The sequence below is a fragment of the Sinocyclocheilus rhinocerous genome, unplaced genomic scaffold (assembly GCF_001515625.1).
Source record: "Sinocyclocheilus rhinocerous isolate Xijiao unplaced genomic scaffold, SAMN03320098_v1.1 scaffold993, whole genome shotgun sequence".
Lineage (NCBI taxonomy): Eukaryota > Metazoa > Chordata > Actinopteri > Cypriniformes > Cyprinidae > Sinocyclocheilus > Sinocyclocheilus rhinocerous.
In genome coordinates this window covers 2,246,815-2,264,241 of record NW_015639771.1, presented here as the reverse complement: position 1 = coordinate 2,264,241, position 17,427 = coordinate 2,246,815, and the positions used below count along the sequence as shown (strand labels likewise).

Here is a 17,427-nt window from a genome sequence, read left to right as displayed (position 1 = left end):
CAATTCTTTTTTCCCACATGTCATGTGTGGGGGCTCCATAAAGAACCACTGATATAAGAATCAATTAAAGAGGTTTCACAAACCTTCACAGCAGAAAGGTCTCGGCTGCTTTTCATATGTGATGATGTCTTTGACCACTTTCTCTATTTTGCAGTATTCGCACAAAGCTTTCACATTGCTTTCCCTCTTATACTTGTCGCAACATGCTCGAGAACAGAACAACCCTGCATGACCCTAAAAAAGACAAAAAGTTTTTTTTAACAATGTTTTTGAAGAACTACAAAGAATTATTTCACAAAATAATGAACTGGCCAATACTGTCTGAAGCTTATAGAGATGCTGTATAAAAAGCAACATCACATTTGCAATTGCGCTGTTGTTCTGAATATCAATACGGCTGTGATTCAGCCAGCGATTCTGTCACTCTTGCTCTTGATTTTGGAAGCCGTACCTTGAACTGGAAAACCTCAGGCTTTGAGCTGAACTGATTCTGGCACTGCTTGCAAGTCAGCCGTACTGTGTCAGAGGACGAGGGAGGCTTGTTTGGCCATTGCTGCTGGGCGTCTTGTGAGTTTACCACACCAGGAGCCGGCACGTAAGTCGAAACTGGATTTTGACTGGATGGTGGTACAAAAGGTGGGAGCGGGTTGTGGTTTGGGGCAGGAACACTGGATGATGTTTGAGTGGGCTGGAGATGGTCGGTGGCGGGTCGAGGTGGTGCAGCGCTCTGAGGCTGAGGTCCATGTAAGTTTCCGTTCATCTGGTTATGAGGTACAGATGCATTCAGTTTCTCCTATAGATTTAAAAAAAAAAAAACATTCTCATCTGATTTACTAAGACCAATATAACTGTGTGGAGGAAAGAGAGCAGATGAAGCGTTACACCCGTAAACAAGCAGGTGTATAGACTACACAAACTATTATAATCTAATAATTTTATTAATTAAAAAAGGAACAGAAGTATATATATATATAATTGTGGATAGAAATAATGTCCATCACATCACATTTAAAAAAACATTTGTTAAAAAAAAATACTGGAAATAAAGACAGAATGCAATACCTGGAATTTGCCCACACAATCTAATGAGCAAAAGTTCCTGATGGACCCATCAGAAATGGCAAGGTGATACTGAGGAACAGCTACCTTCTTGCAAGTTGTGCATGGGAAAGAGGTGCCTAAAGAGCAGAGCAAGACAGATTAGTACAAGAAAACACTTTTTTGGTGAATCTCCTAAAACCTCAAGATCTGAACCTCAAAATCTCAAGAATGTGTCACACATTGAACAGTGAACACAATGCAATTTCAAATAATTTTATTTTAAAAATAGTTCATTTAACTTTGAAATAAGTTACGAAATTGTTTTGAATAATTTAGTTTTATTAAAACAAAGTATTTTTAAGATGTTGAAGACAACTGATTCAGAATTTTTTTTTTTTTTTTTTAAATAAGTTATAAAATAAATTATGTTGAAGACAACTATTTCGATTTTTTTTTTTTTTTTTTTTTAAATAAGTTATAAAATAAATTAGATTTCAAACTTGTTTCAAAATTTCAGTCTGGCTTAATTCAAAGTCGCAACAGGCTTTGTTTTAGTAAAATATTTTTTTTTCATTTACTAAATAATAATACTGATAATAATAATAATAAAATGTGTTTAAAAATCATTTTAAATGAATAAAAAAAAATCACTAATGAAAATTACAAAAAAGTAGAAGTAAAACATGGAGTAAGACTTTTTTCATATTACAGTAAAAATATGCTTAATTGTCATCAAAGCAAACACACCAAAAAATTGTGTTTTTTGCTCTTTTGATTTTGGGGTGAAATGTGACCTGGACACACAGAGGAGGATATTTGTCATGGTCTGTTAGCACACAAAATTTACCTGTCAGACTGGGAGATGCTTGACTCAGGGCCACACATCTTTGAGAGCAGAAGAATTCTGTGACACCCTGTATGTTTGTCCCTTCCATCATTTGTTCAATATTTTTGATATCTTGGCAGTAGGGACAGTGAAGCCTCTTGCCACTTTTCTGCAACATAGTGAGAAAGACAACAGCTTTAAATCCACAAAATAATTTAGTTTTTAAAACATATGTTTGGGCTTTTCACTTTTATTGATTGCAATGTTATAGCAGAGAGGAAATGGGATCGGGAGACAAGTCAAATTCAAATCTGCATATCCCACAGGACGTAAAAATGGATGAATCAGACCATGAATAACAAACACAGTTTGAGCAGAGAACAGCAAGTTCGTTCGTGTAACGGTGGGGTACCTGTTTGTAATTGGCGATGCATTCGGTGCAGCAGAACTTTTTAATACTATCTTCTATCTGAACCAGGTGATAGTTTCCTGAGGCCGTACAGTTGCCACAGTTCTCACAGTAGCTCATGTAGAGGTTTCTGGAAGATCTGAAGCGTGCAAAGCATTCATCGCTGCACAGCTTGTGCACGGCACCCAGATGAGTCACTTCATGCTGAATCTGTAAAGCAAAGAAAAACAGTGCATGTCTTAAACACAGCATTTAACCGAATGGAATCCAAGTTGCATTGACGTTCTATAAACTTGCAGTGGGCTGAAGAGATGTTTACACAAGAACTGTGTGACAGTTCTCAGCATTGCACATCATAAGTGTTGCGTTTTAAGATAGCATGTCACTTTAAAGTCTGAGGACAATTATATATGGCTTATTTTAGCTTCTATGGTTTATTTACACTTCCCTGGTGATATTATTTTTTTAAATGAACATACTCAGTACATTTATGATTGCTAATGTGGTAAATTTCATTAAAATTGGTTAAAAATTTGGTTAAAAATCATCAAATTAGCTCATAATGCAAGATTCAAGATAATTGCCCCCTCGAGCAGGATTACACCATGTAAGGGCCGTAATTCACCCATGTCTGTTCTAGTTGTTTGTGAACATGACATCTTGTACTCTTTATTTGGAAAACCGAATGCATTTCATCACACTGTTCTTACAAATAACCTACTTCACAATCTGCATTTATCAAAAACAATTCAACTCATAAGGGAGTAAAAAATTATGCAAAAAGCAAAGCAACAAAATTTTTATTTTGTCTAAATTTACATCACGTATACCATTTAAGCCTTACCTCTTTGACCAACTTACACACGCCGCATTGTGTATATAGATCTGGAGGTGCATCTTCATATCTGTCTTTATAAATATTTAGACAAGCTAGGCTGCAGAACTCCTTTAGTGTGTTCATAGAGCCCACTGGGATGGTTATCAAGTCCTTCAGATTGACAATGACCCTTTGAAACAATAAAGATATTAAAAAATGATCACATACCATTTGTATAATTGTATTAAATTATGCAAATATCTGAACCATTATCAAGGTTATATCATTGATTTACACATTTTTAAAGGTAGCTTTTCAAACTATTTATTCGCCATTTTGTCATTCCAAATTTACATTTTTCTTCCTTGGAACATAATAGTAATTGTTTAGATTTTCTCAGCTGTTGTATTCCATATAACCTCCAAAATGACTATGGATCACTATGGGTCAGATTTACTAACAGCTTACGTCATTGCAAACTCTCTTATGGCATTAAAAACCACTGTCAGGATTTACTAAAAACATGCAGTGAAAAAGGCTTGGACGCAGAAATTTTTGCAGCTGACCTTATTGCATATGCATTTGTAAGAGTTTCCCTTTCAGATGCAAAATTAATTTGGAGGAGAGCATTTACATAAATCATGCAATGTGATTTATTAAGGTTTGCAGTAGTCAGTTTACTGGTATTTATGCCATTGTTTAATGTCCTGCTTTTGGTAGTTCACATTGGTCATGAAAATGAGCTGGCTGTGTTTATTAATTTGCACATTGTCAGAAGGTCACCTGCAGAACTTTCCACTCACATTGGCGCTTTTATGGAATTTGGAGATGCATTTCATTTGCCCTGTTTAGTAAATCTGGCCCTGTATGTTTTCATTATATGGAAAAGAGCAACTTAGATTTTTTGATGAACGTCTTTTGTGTTCGGAACAACATGAGGGTGAGTAAACAACAAATAACAATTTAGGGGTAAACTATTCCTTTAACACATTTTTTCAGTTATCTATACAATTAAGAAGGATTTATTATAAAGTAAACAACAAAGTATATAAACAATCAGAACTCACTTAAGGCAGAGGTTGCAGGTCTTCTTAGGGGCAATGATGGGGGTAAACTGAACTGAGGGTAAACTGAAACTAGTTAGACACACGGTGGAGCAAAACAGCTGGTTGGAGCCTTTTCGCTGGAATGCTGTTTGACCCTTCTGGAGGATTTTAGAACAGCCCGAGCAGCAGATCCTCACTGTGGGTGGAGGAGCATGGACCTGGGGTGGCTGGGCAGGAGGCTGTAGGTGTATTTGTGGCATCATCGGCGGCTGCATTCGGGGGTGAGTCTGGATTTGAGAATGCATCTGGGTCCTGGGCTGCAGCCGGAGCTGAAGCTGAGTTTGGGTTTGGGCTGGCAGAAGTATAGTGGTTCCTCTGAGTGAGGCAGTGTTCTGGGACATCACTGAGAATGATGATGCATGGGAGGGTGCCATAGATGCTGTGTGAAATAACAGCAGTTAAGTTTGATTCATTGCTGTGAATCAGTTCAAAGTGTCAGTTTCAAAAAACTGATTCAAAACTAATTTTTATGAACTGAAATGTTTTAGTAAGAATACGCGCACTATTTTTGGAAAGATTAGAGTGAGTATTTTTTATTTTTTTTTAAATATGAGATTGTTGTTTCTTGTTTGTCACTTAATTCCTAAAGCTGCATTTAATTGATCAAAAATGTAGTAAAAACAGTAATATTGTGAAATATTGTTACAATTTTAACTGTATGCTATATTTAATGAATTATATGTAATTTTCAGCAACCAGTCTTCAGTTTCACATGATCCCTCAAGTAACATTTCTTATTATCACAGCTGAAAACTGCTTTTCTGCTTAATATTTTTGTGGAGAACCATGATACTTTTCAGGATTCGTTGATGAATAGAAAGTTCAAAAGAACAGCATTTATTTGTAATGGAAATCAAATTTTGTAACCTCATGAATACCTTCACTGTCACTTTTGATCAATTTTATACACCCTTGCTGAATAAAAGTATTTTTATTTTTTTTAACAGTATAGGTATATATTATTGATTATTACATGATTTTTTTAGAACGTTTTACTGGTTTCTTGAAAGTTGTTTCATTAAACATTTGCTTTATTTATCGACCATCATCAAAAAGCTGAAAATGACTGATATATCACCCAGACCTTGTGTCACACAGTTATTACGGAGGGTAACAGTAAAGCTGATGATGAACAGTGATGTGACGAAAGCAAAATCTTTATGCACTCACCAGAAACTGCATCACTGCTGTTTCCACTAACAGAGAAAACAGAACTAATCCTCAGTTCATCTGAAGCAGAGGAGGCCTGAAATGATTCAAAAGTAATTACATATGTAATAATAAATGTTTTCACAACAGATTGAACAACACAGAACAAGACCAAATCTTACCTCATTCTCATTATTTTCAGAACTGTCAAGCTCCTGTTTAATACGGCTCATGTCGGATGGCATTAATGCTTTATCATATTCTTCATCAATAGGCTCATCCTTAATTTGTATTACAGGTGAGTAACTTGTTTCTCTGTCTGTGTTTTCAGAAGCAGGCTCCGTCTGCAAAAAACACTATTATTAAACATCACAGTGCTATTTAACACTGGAACAACAACACGATCAAGCAGCCAAAATTGTGAAATAGGACTAAAACAATCCTTCTCCTTCAACCTCATACACTCAGCGGCCACTTCATTGAGTCCACCTGTACATATGCTTGTTAATGCAAATGTCCTTTAGCACCCTGCTGTGCAGAATTTAAAGGAATAGTTCACCCAAAATTGAAAATTTGCTTGAAATGTACTCATCTCTCCGGCCATCCAAGATTATAGTTTAGCATTACATCATTCACTCACCAATGGATCCTCTGTAGTGAATGGGTGCCGTCAGAATGAGAGCCCAAGCAGCTGATAAAAACATCACAATAATAAACACGACTCCAGTCCATCAATTAATGTGTTTTAAAGCTAAATCCTGACTGATCAATCATGAAGGCTTTTTAACTTTAAAAACCAACATATTTGTTTAGAACCGTTTAAACGTGTAAATGGTGCTTGATCTGTGAATATTTCTCTCCTGATTCAGGTGAGATGACTTTTTCACTGGAAAAAGTGATATTATGGACTCTGGAATTTTTGCCGGAAACAATGGGTTGAAAGGAAAAACGTCTTACTGATATATATACGCTTCTTACACACATGCAGCTTGTCACTTCACAAGACATTAATTCAATTCAATTCATTCAATTCACTTCACAAGACATTAATTGTGTGGATTACTTGTGGATTATTGTGATGTCATTTTGACGGCACCCATTCACTGATCCACTGGTGAGCAAGTGATGTAATGCTACATTTCTCTTTAATACGGCTCATGTCGGATGGCATTAATGCTTTATCATATTCTTCATCAATAGGCTCATCCTTAATTTGTATTACAGGTGAGTAACTTGTTTCTCTGTCTGTGTTTTCAGAAGCAGGCTCCGTCTGCAAAAAACACTATTATTAAACATCACAGTGCTATTTAACACTGGAACAACAACACGATCAAGCAGCCAAAATTGTGAAATAGGACTAAAACAATCCTTCTCCTTCAACCTCATACACTCAGCGGCCACTTCATTGAGTCCACCTGTACATATGCTTGTTAATGCAAATGTCCTTTAGCACCCTGCTGTGCAGAATTTAAAGGAATAGTTCACCCAAAATTGAAAATTTGCTTGAAATGTACTCATCTCTCCGGCCATCCAAGATTATAGTTTAGCATTACATCATTCACTCACCAATGGATCCTCTGTAGTGAATGGGTGCCGTCAGAATGAGAGTCCAAGCAGCTGATAAAAACATCACAATAATAAACACGACTCCAGTCCATCAATTAATGTGTTTTAAAGCTAAATCCTGACTGATCAATCATGAAGGCTTTTTAACTTTAAAAACCAACATATTTGTTTAGAACCGTTTAAACGTGTAAATGGTGCTTGATCTGTGAATATTTCTCTCCTGATTCAGGTGAGATGACTTTTTCACTGGAAAAAGTGATATTATGGACTCTGGAATTTTTGCCGGAAACAATGGGTTGAAAGGAAAAACGTCTTACTGATATATATACGCTTCTTACACACATGCAGCTTGTCACTTCACAAGACATTAATTCAATTCAATTCATTCAATTCACTTCACAAGACATTAATTGTGTGGATTACTTGTGGATTATTGTGATGTCATTTTGACGGCACCCATTCACTGATCCACTGGTGAGCAAGTGATGTAATGCTACATTTCTTCAAATCTGTTCCTAAGAAGAAACAAACTCATCTACATCTTGGATGGCATGATGGTGAATACATTTTCAGCAGATTTTCATTTTTTGGGGGTTAACTATTCCTTTAAAATGTTATGGGAGCAAAAGTGGGTCAATATTTTAGAACTAATAAAGTGGCCACTGAGTGCACATTTCTATTAACACCTTGTCACTGTTTTTTTTTCACCTATACTTACAATAGCATCACTTCGCGATGACACAATCCTAAGTTCAGACTGTACGTCTTGGATATCTGACACAGGAGGACAAAAGTATCATTTTGAAATTCTCTTAACATGCCATCCAGCTCATTGTAAAACCAGTGAACTTATACCAGAGTAAATTATTCAGGGGAAATAAATCAGCAGAATTGCGGAAATAAATTGTATTTAGAATAATTTCATGTTGTTTTACCTATAATAGTGTCTGATGAAGGGGTCACGGGGGTGTCTTCAGAAATCTTCGCTCTCTCCTCATCCATCTCTAAAGATCCATTGATAGAGGAGCTGTTCTCTTCTGTAGTCAAAAAGCATCCCAATTTTAAAAGAGTCCAGAAAATTTAAACTAGATTCTGATTTACAGCTAACACACATTAAAGAACTATTTCCTTTAAAACCAAATAATGCTTTACTGCATAATTATAACAATGGGTCTCATTCACGAACAATGGCATTCTTTGTATTTATATACACAGCTGAACTTGTCACAAAAAAATCTGTCTAATTCACAACATATGTATATGCACGTAAATTTGGTTGGTTAAAAAATTGTTCTTAACCCCATTTTAAGGTTAATAAATATTTATCCAGACCCAATATGTATGGTTTCAGTTGTTCCTACATTTTTTTTGCAAATACATTTCATGCACAAATTTGTGTCTACACACACTTAGTCAATCAGACCCAATATCACTGCAGAAACCTTTTAGCCTATGACAGTTTGCTTAGTAAATTCATTTTCAAACTCACCTGCATCTGCACCACTAGCTGGCAATCCATCTTGACTTTCATTTTTATCATCGCAAATCTTTTCCATCTGTTCCAAAGCCTTCTGAGCAAAACTACTGTCTATTTCCCAATCATCTTCATCTGTTCCAAAGACTGGAAGTCCATCGAGCTCATCATCCACTGGCTGACCACTGCTGCTCTCACCCTGATCAGCAGATGTTTTGACTTCAAGCTCTAAAGGATATAGAAAAAAACAAAGATGGTTTAATACACCAACATGTGAGATGAAACTAATAAAAACGGACTAATAGAAACACCAAATGGAGTTCCAAGTGGAGTAAACTGAAGTAAAATTTAGGTATTTGGTTTCTTACCTGATGACTGGTCCATCTGGCCAGATCCTCTAACAGAGTGCTGACTTTCTAGAATTCAAAACTTTTTAGTTTTCAAAAATTTTTAGTTTTGGTATCAACATACTGGAAAAAGCCAATGAAATTTAAGGAACAAATGGGCAGTTGACACATAACACAAACTTCTTTCATTGTGACTGCAGCATGAAATTGACATTCTCATACAGAAAAATGCAGACTTTAAAAAGAGGAGTAACGCACAAAAAGAGGAGTAATGCATTCAGTTGTCAAGACAACTGAAATAAAATAATATAAACATGTCAAGATTAAATGTTAAAAACATTTAAATGCTAACTGAAACTGGCTGTTTTATACATATAATTGTGAAACGTACCAGTTACATTTACATTAAACTGATTTATGTCAAATAAATAGCTAAACAAAATTAGAGCTGGCAACAAACATGGAATGAGTGAAAATGATGTTTGCAAGTGTGGGTGAGCAATAGAGAGATCCTCTGGCCACCTATTCAGAACATGCAGGCCTTAAAAGTCAAAGAGATTGGCAAAATGTTAGCACATTAATTCACATACATGTAAATGATCCTCAGATAAATACATGCTTTTCTTTCTCCAACTTCTTTTTGTACAATGGCCTCTGGCTAAGAAACTACAGCTATACTTTTTCATCTTCACCTTTGTTTTTTTGGTGTTAAAGAAACATTTCTCATTATTATCATTATGTTGAAATCAGTTGTGCTGCTTTCTATTTTTGTGGAAACCATGACCGATTTTTTTTTTTCATGAACAAAGTTAAAAAGAAAGTTCTTTGCTTTGCCCACTGCTCCGGGTGTGTGTTCACGGTGTGTGTGTGCGCACTTCGATGGGTGAAATGCAGAGCACAGATTCTGAGTATGGGACACCATACTTGGCCACATGTCATGTCCTTTCCTTTATTACATAAGATGACCTACGATATTTTAATAAGTTAATTTCAAGTGTCAAGGCCCTATGAACTGACTCAATATGTATCATCACCATCTTTTTAATTTCTTTCTCAGAATTTCCTCCCTCTGTTGAGCTGTGTTAATTCTCTCTCTGTATCTCGGTTTCAGGCTAACTGACTGAAAAACTGCTTTTTTAACAGAAATTTACAATGATATACATTTAGTAGATTCCACAGACTATTTAAAGGTGAAGTATGTCATTTCTGTGCCACTATTATCTTTTGTGAAATCAAATAAATAAAATGTCTTAACTTTACCTTTTAATCTACTTTGACAGTTTTCACAAACAGTGACATTTTTTTTAATAAGTGGTGAAACTTACCCTTCTGTTAAATCTTGTGCTTGAAAGTTGCATGCTTCTCTTTGTTAAGGGTCCCAATTTAAAAATAGATTGTCATTTTGCAGGACTTCATTATGAACAATATTGCAACATTAGCAACAATATTGAATGGACTTCTTTACATTATGCATTTATGAATGAATGAATAATTAAAAATTCCACAATTGAATGATTTTTATGTTTTATTAATTTAATTAAGTATTTCACAATTTACTTAAATATTTATTTTTAAGTCATTTGGTCATCGGTAAAAAGAATGCATTTAATTGTCAAAGTTGATAGATTGTTTTACAATAAAAAGTTGCATGTTGCATGTGAACTGCCCAACTTTTTAAAACAAGCACATTAAATGGATCACAAGCTTTGATATTGAAAAAGAATGTCAACAAAATAGCAGCTTGTGCCGTTTAAGAGATCAGAAATAAGGTGGTGTCTCACGGAACAGAGAGTAGACCGTTTTACTGGATTAAGTGTGAGATGAATCGTCAATATTTAGACAAAGACTGTACATTTTAAAGGCTAGAGTTGAATTCTGCCAACTTGTAGGACTACACTAGCATACAGACAGCTTATGACTTTTAATTTTTCTTAATAAGTCATTTTTAGCATTTTATTGACAAGGACAGTGACAGAAGACACAGGAAATAATATATATGCAAGCGGCAGAAATACCACAATAACATATGCCGGAGCACTCGCACTACCAGGCTACTGCTCAAACTTCTCCATCCATTCAGTGATTGAGTCCTATTCATATTTAGTTTTATACTGAAGCCTAGCTGTTTCATTCCCATGCTATATGAAAACCAGTGAGATCCAGATGAACCTGACAGCAAACCTGCACTCTCAGCCTCATGTTCACGCTAAGATCTCTGTGACATTACGTGGGTTCACTGCTGGAACCGAAAATATGCTGTAGTCAATATTTAGCACAGCAAAGCAGCTTGAAAATGTCAAGAACACACTACTGAGAAGAGATTTTGAATAAAATGAATGTAAAACTATTGAAAGTAATTATTATTTTACTAGTTAAGAAGAATGAAGCTGCAAGGGTTTATATGGAATTGCAGATGAGCTTCTATTACAGATTTTCTAAGTCAAGTTTTATTACAAAAATGGAAATTTGCAGTTTTTTGCATGATAAATTACACCGACGTAGCTGTGTATCTGTAAAACATAAAACACAGCATAAAAAAAACAGAAAATGTAATGCTAATTTGTATAGCAAATAAGGACTTGTTGCCAGTGGTTAACGTCAACAGCAAATCGTTTTTGCAAGCCATTTATATTCCGTAATGTGATGTAGGACATTTACTGAGAGAAAAACTGTAGGTCAACTGAAAATGTTATTTATGACTAGTTTTACATTAACTAGCATTAAACTGCTGACAGCATTTCAGAAGGTTGTTTTACCTCCAACAGTAGCTCTAACAGCTTTTGTCTACTGGTTAACATTAAAAGTACCACAAGGATTTGAACTCTGGTTAGCCAAAGCACAAATGCTCTTGTATAGACATTAATTTTACCCATATGGAAAGAGTTTTTTAACAATAACTAATAAATCTTTAAGAACAAACAGACCTATTGTGAGCAACGTGAGATACGTTAATCAATGGTATATGCTTTTGTGAACCCATCAGCCAGCATTATTTCAACGTATAGAAAAAGTCTTAGATCTTTGAGTTCAGCTCATGACAAATGGGGGCAAAAACAAAAGTGTTGCGTTTATAATTTTGTTCAGTGTATCTATATAAATGATACATATTTCTACACTGCTTTTAATCTGATCATTTGCAATGCTTCATGGGATTGCAGTTCTTTCCCTCACTAAAACCGTTAAGTACAGAGTCTTATATCTTTGACCAAAGTTTGTAATGTTGTGATTCACCTAGTTAGTTTGGTTCATGGCTTATTACTCTTTAACGAAGACTTTTAAAAATGCCTACAAGAAAAAACACTTCCGAAACCAAGGACTCTCAAAAAGTGGGCCGGACACATTCTTTTATTTTTCAATAATCTATTACACTTGGGAGTATGTCACAATATGAAAGAAAAGATCTGTCGCTACTAGGCTACCATTTCATCGTGACTTTTTGAATAAATATTTTATCAAGTACGATGGAAACATCATTATATGATGGACACATTATATGTCAATAATATTGACAGTTTAGTAGTTAAATACAGTCAGTCAGGCAAGGTATATAAATGATACAGCATTTGCTTTTGCTTTTTAATATCGCTACAAATTTTCCACATACTTTTTTATCAAACCAGTGTAAAAAGAGGAGCCTGATAACAGATAATTTGACATAGTAATGTGAAAAAGTTAGGACACCCTATTGAATTGGTTCCATGGTTTTCTGTATCGGTACATAATAAAAAACGATCTGGTCCTTGGCAGGTCATAAAATTTGGAAAATAAAACCTCAGATGAACAACAGTTAGGACACCCTATGATTCAATTGCTTGTAGATCCACTTTTAGCAGTAATAACTTGAAGTAATAATTTTCTGTATGACTTTATCAGTCTCTCACATTGTTCTGGAGGAATTTTAGCCCACTCTTCTTTACAACATTGCTCCAGTATATATGCGAGTTTATGCATAGCTCTCGACACAGCATTTCAGTCAGGATGAGGTCTGGACTTTGACTGGACTATTGAAACACCTTGATTCTTTTCTTTTCAGCCATTCTTTTGTTAGGTTTTCACCAAACATGCTGCTGTGCATTATGGCCAAACATCTCCACTTTGGTCTCATCTGTTCAAAGGACACTGTTCTAGAAGTCTTATGGATTGTTCAGATGCAGCTTTGCAAACCTAAACCGTGTTGCCATGCTTTTTTTAGATAGAAGAGGCTTTTCTCTAGCAAGCCTTCCATACTTGTCCCATATTTTTCTAACTGTACTGTCATGAACTTGATCATGTAACATGTTAACTGAGGCCTGTCGAGTCTGCAGTGAAGTTCTTGGGTTGTTGGGGTGAATTTGCTGGGATGTCCACTCCTGGGAGGATTGGTGTCTGTTTTGAATGTCTTTCACTTGTGAAAAAACTTCCTCAATGTAGAAAGATGGACTTGAAATTGTTTGCAAATGGCTGTATTACTCTTCCCAGATTTATGGCAGCAACAATTGCTTCTCTAAGATCATTGCTGATGTCTTTCCTTCTTGGCATTGTGTTAACACACACCTGAAGGCTCCAGACCAGCAAGCTGCCAAAACATCTGCTTTTATAGAGGTGCTCACACTTGCTGATGATCAGTTAATCAAAGGTATTTGATTAGCAGTGCCTGACTGCTACTTACCCTCTTAATTCTTATGTTAACAGTAAGGGTGTCCTAACTTTGTCACACATGGCTTTTCCATTTTGGATTTATTTTTGTTAAATAAATAATGACACGGTGCGATATGTCATGTGTTGTTGTTCAACTGAGGTTTTATTTTCCAAATTTTAAGATCTGCCAAGGACCAGATATTTTTTTATGTCCTGATACAGAAAACCATGGAATTCCTAACTTTTTCACATGACTGTACCTGACTAGCACCCGACGTGGCTTCTTCAACGGAGCATCATAGCTAAACCACTTCTCAGGGTAGGGATGCTCTTTTGTTGGTTTTCTATCCACAAAGTGAAAGGAACATACAAAAGGACGTTTGGGTGTTTTTTTCAGGTTCAAAGCCTTCAACCAGAGTCTGAGAGCTTCGCGAGGTGAGCTTCTGAGAGGTGGATTCAGTTTGTACGGCGCTCCAGAGGTACATTCAGCCCGTAGTAGAGGTCGATGTTCAAAACATTCCTGCAGTAAAAACTCCCGCCGTTTCTTCCAATTATTATGGCACCCTCTAACTGAACACAATACTTGACATTGCTGAAATGAATAGACTCACAACTCAACAACCTCCGGTGTTTAGCCGCATCAGCCGGAAGTTCAAACACAATCGGAAGTGCTCTGCTTACACCCAGGTAAGGACCAGGTAAGAGTCAATAGAGTCTGACGTAAACATTCTTCAGTGACAGGGGTGGGGCTAACGCAGCAAATTACGTATTTCCGGTTCCCTGGTTGAGAGCACGCGTGACATCACAGAGAACGGAGCGTGCAGGTCTGTAGCTAGAACCATAGACTGTAAAAAAAAGATGGACGACGCATCTCCTATTCCTTCCACTATTGAAAAGTGAAGCCAAAGCATCTCAGTAAGGCCGCTGCCATCTTGAGTAAATGACATAATTTGGAGCCAGAGTCTGCGCAGTAGTGTCTGAGGTGGAGCCGCGGAATCAAACTCCCGCCCAAACTCCTGCAGACCCAATCAACCATAATGACACGCCCCGTTTTTATAGCATCAAATTACTAGCTAAAATCAAAACGATATAATGTTTCATATCTTTCGGTATCGATAATTATTGAAATTTTTTATAACCTTTTTTAAAACAAAGAGCAATAGAATTTTTTTTTACATTTAACTAGTGTATTTTTAAATTAACTAAATTTATTGAGACAAACAACAAATATTTTTTTGTTTTAACAGTCAAAAACAAAATAAAAATTAAACAAATATCTCATTTCTAATGTTTTATATGCAGATTAAATAGGTTAAACTTTTGGCTTGTCTCCCAAGGCCACAGGAGGGCGCAATGAGCAAAATAATGCAGCCCATTAAATTGTCAACTTGAGGAAGTAACTGTCTATAAAAAGAACACGTGCATTACGTCTAAAAGAACTCATATAAATCAAATATAATTTCGTAAATTGCCTAAACAATTATGAACAAAACAGCATCACGTATTTATGCATTGCTTAATACAAAGAGCCGAATCGCCCATCACACAGATTGCCTTTAAAAACATATGAGACGCAGTGAAAAGGAAAAAACCTCCAAAAAAATGCGCGACGTGTTTTCTAAAAGTTTAAACTGTTTTAACTTTGCATTAAGGCTGTGCGATTAATCGAAATCGTCATAAAATCGCGATTTCTAAATCGCTTTACAGCGCGATTTTCCACACCCCGACCTCCCGCAGTATGCTATCCGAACATGGCAAAAAAAATCCCTGTACACAGGATTTTTTTTTTCCTGCCATATGTCTATTCTAGAGACATTTTGTTACACCTTTACTTAGTGATTATTTTGCCTTATGTCTGTTCTAGAGACATGTTACAGCTTCTTGATAAAGCTCTAATTGTTTTTCTTTTGGAAATCTGTTTCAAATTCACACTGAATGCATTTATGACTGTAAAGCATATCTGTGTGTGTTAAAATCGTGATTAAAAATCGAAATCGCAAAATTGATCAAAGAAATCGCGATAGGCTTTTTTTTGTCCATATCGCACAGCCCTACTTTGCATGGCTGTCTACATCTCTTGTGTGAGACGCGAGTGCAGCAGTTGTATTTGTCCGTCTAGAAAATGTGCTGAATATGCGTTCTGTGTGAATAGCTTGGTTTCGGTTTTAACCTAATCAAGATCTTCCCCGCATTGAGCTTCTATATTTCTCTAATATTTTGAATGAATAACGCAGCAACTGCGTGTCTCGTGGGCTAGACTAACAAAACATTAAACTACAACGTCACTTACATCATCATCACCGCATCTCGTGCTCCACTGATGACGCTCCCTGACGCACATGATCTAACGTTGGATTGTACTATTTCTGCATTCAAATGCAAATGTTTCTTTTAAATTCGACTAATATTCATTCTTTACTCACAATCTCCTCATCACACACTCGTGTTCGTGTTTGTGTGTGCGGTCTGCGTCACTCATAGCACGTGCCTATACCGTGCACTATACCAAACATTTTTTATATAGTCACCGAAGAAGGTGTACCGTCGATAAATATCGATACCGTTTCATCGCCCAGGCCTAATTGGAAGCGTAATTAATTTTTAAATTTTGACTCAAGTCCCACTCGTTTACACGGAGAGGGCGGGGTTTATGACCTGTACTGCAGCCAGCCACAAAGGGGCGATCAAAGAGCCCGCAGCTCAGGTGCGCTGCAAACGCGAGCATTTTTGACGATCGTTTCTGTCCAGTCTGCTCGTTTTATCGCGTTTAACCACAGCTGTCGTTGGTTTTTTGTCTGGCAGTGGCAGCAGATATGCGATCAAATGTGTAATTTGAGGCTGTATTACGTCGATTCTGGCACCAAACATCAAAACAAGATGATATTTTAAGCTCCTTATGTAGCCAAATCTGCGCTGGTTTGAATGGGCTGCCTCCAGCTAGCGCTGTGACGTCGGCTGACCCTAGTTACCTGTGGTTGGCCTGGCCGTGTGTCACTCAGAAAACAACAGGCCAATCAGAAGAGAGGCTCATGAATATTAATTAGACAGGCCAAAATCGACCTGTTCTCAGCAGAGCTCCTGAGAGAGGAGCTGTAAAAATATATTGAGATGGTTTTTGGTACTTATACCGCAAATATATATTCTTAAGCACATCAAAACCTAAAATAAAACTCCAGAATGGTGTAAAATATGTGACCTTTAATACTGTTGCCGTGGGTTGTTTTTCATGTCCGCTGGTTGAAGCGACCCCAACAACATGATATTTAGCCCCTGAATGCGAATTTTATCAGGGAAACCCCACCAAAAACGTGTATTTAAGGTGTATTTAACCCCCCCCGGAACGCGATTAGGCTAGTTTTGAGTAGCAATTGGGCGGGTTTTGTTGTGAAAACCTGGCAACCCTGCTGCAGCTTCACTTTTCAGGCCGTGTGAGGCACACCTGGCTAGAACACATACACAGCTCAAAATAAACTAAAATGAGCCTAATCGGTATATATGCCCATTTATTTCAATATTAGTGTCACTAACATTGCCATGAAAACCAACCCACACGTGCACGCGTTGTGCTAATTACTGACCCCTGCGTGAATCTGCATTGAGAGATGCCTGCTGCAGACTCCCTGCATGTATTGCATTATTCCGCTATGTTAATAATGCAACCCAGTATCTTTATAAAAAAAAAAAAGCGATCTCGTGCGCGTAATAATGGTTTTATCATAAAATTTGAGGACGAAACTACTGATCATCAGCATCGTACTCACAGACCCGCGTTATGCATTCGCGAGCGTGCTAGCAGGCTACATATGAGAGGGAACAGAGAGGAAATTATGCTTTACATCGAAAGAGAGTTGTGTGAGAGTTGTAAATATATACTTACGAAAAGATAAATATCAGCTGTCAAACGGGGGGTTTTATGCGCTCTCTTGATGTTTTAAACGTCTTTCGATCTTCACTGTTGTATCGTACGTACAAAGCCTTTCGCCAAAAGCAACAACGCGAAGCGAGCTCCTGCTGCTTCCCGACAAGCTCGATGTGTTCTGCTACACCCAGGTGTCCAGGAGGGAAAATGCAGGGC

The 17,427-nt window shown here is 36.8% G+C and overlaps 1 protein-coding gene across 1 annotated transcript in view; it reads right to left on the bottom strand.

Moving 5' to 3' along the window:
- The window catches only part of LOC107751770 (zinc finger MYM-type protein 4-like), a 33,033-nt gene extending 15,622 nt beyond the window's left edge, over window positions 1–17,411 (bottom strand). The window contains exons 1-14 of the mRNA XM_016567535.1: window positions 17,230–17,411; window positions 8,757–8,804; window positions 8,404–8,616; window positions 7,850–7,951; window positions 7,633–7,688; window positions 5,531–5,692; window positions 5,370–5,445; window positions 4,161–4,578; window positions 3,121–3,283; window positions 2,280–2,486; window positions 1,889–2,036; window positions 1,063–1,178; window positions 452–793; window positions 84–234 (exon numbers count right to left, since the gene is read on the bottom strand). Coding sequence (XP_016423021.1) covers window positions 84–234; window positions 452–793; window positions 1,063–1,178; window positions 1,889–2,036; window positions 2,280–2,486; window positions 3,121–3,283; window positions 4,161–4,578; window positions 5,370–5,445; window positions 5,531–5,692; window positions 7,633–7,688; window positions 7,850–7,951; window positions 8,404–8,616; window positions 8,757–8,772 — 2,170 coding nt within the window. The 5' untranslated portion in view covers window positions 8,773–8,804; window positions 17,230–17,411. The remainder of the gene's footprint in view (window positions 1–83; window positions 235–451; window positions 794–1,062; window positions 1,179–1,888; window positions 2,037–2,279; window positions 2,487–3,120; window positions 3,284–4,160; window positions 4,579–5,369; window positions 5,446–5,530; window positions 5,693–7,632; window positions 7,689–7,849; window positions 7,952–8,403; window positions 8,617–8,756; window positions 8,805–17,229) is intronic.
- Between the last annotated feature and the right edge of the window lie 16 nt (window positions 17,412–17,427).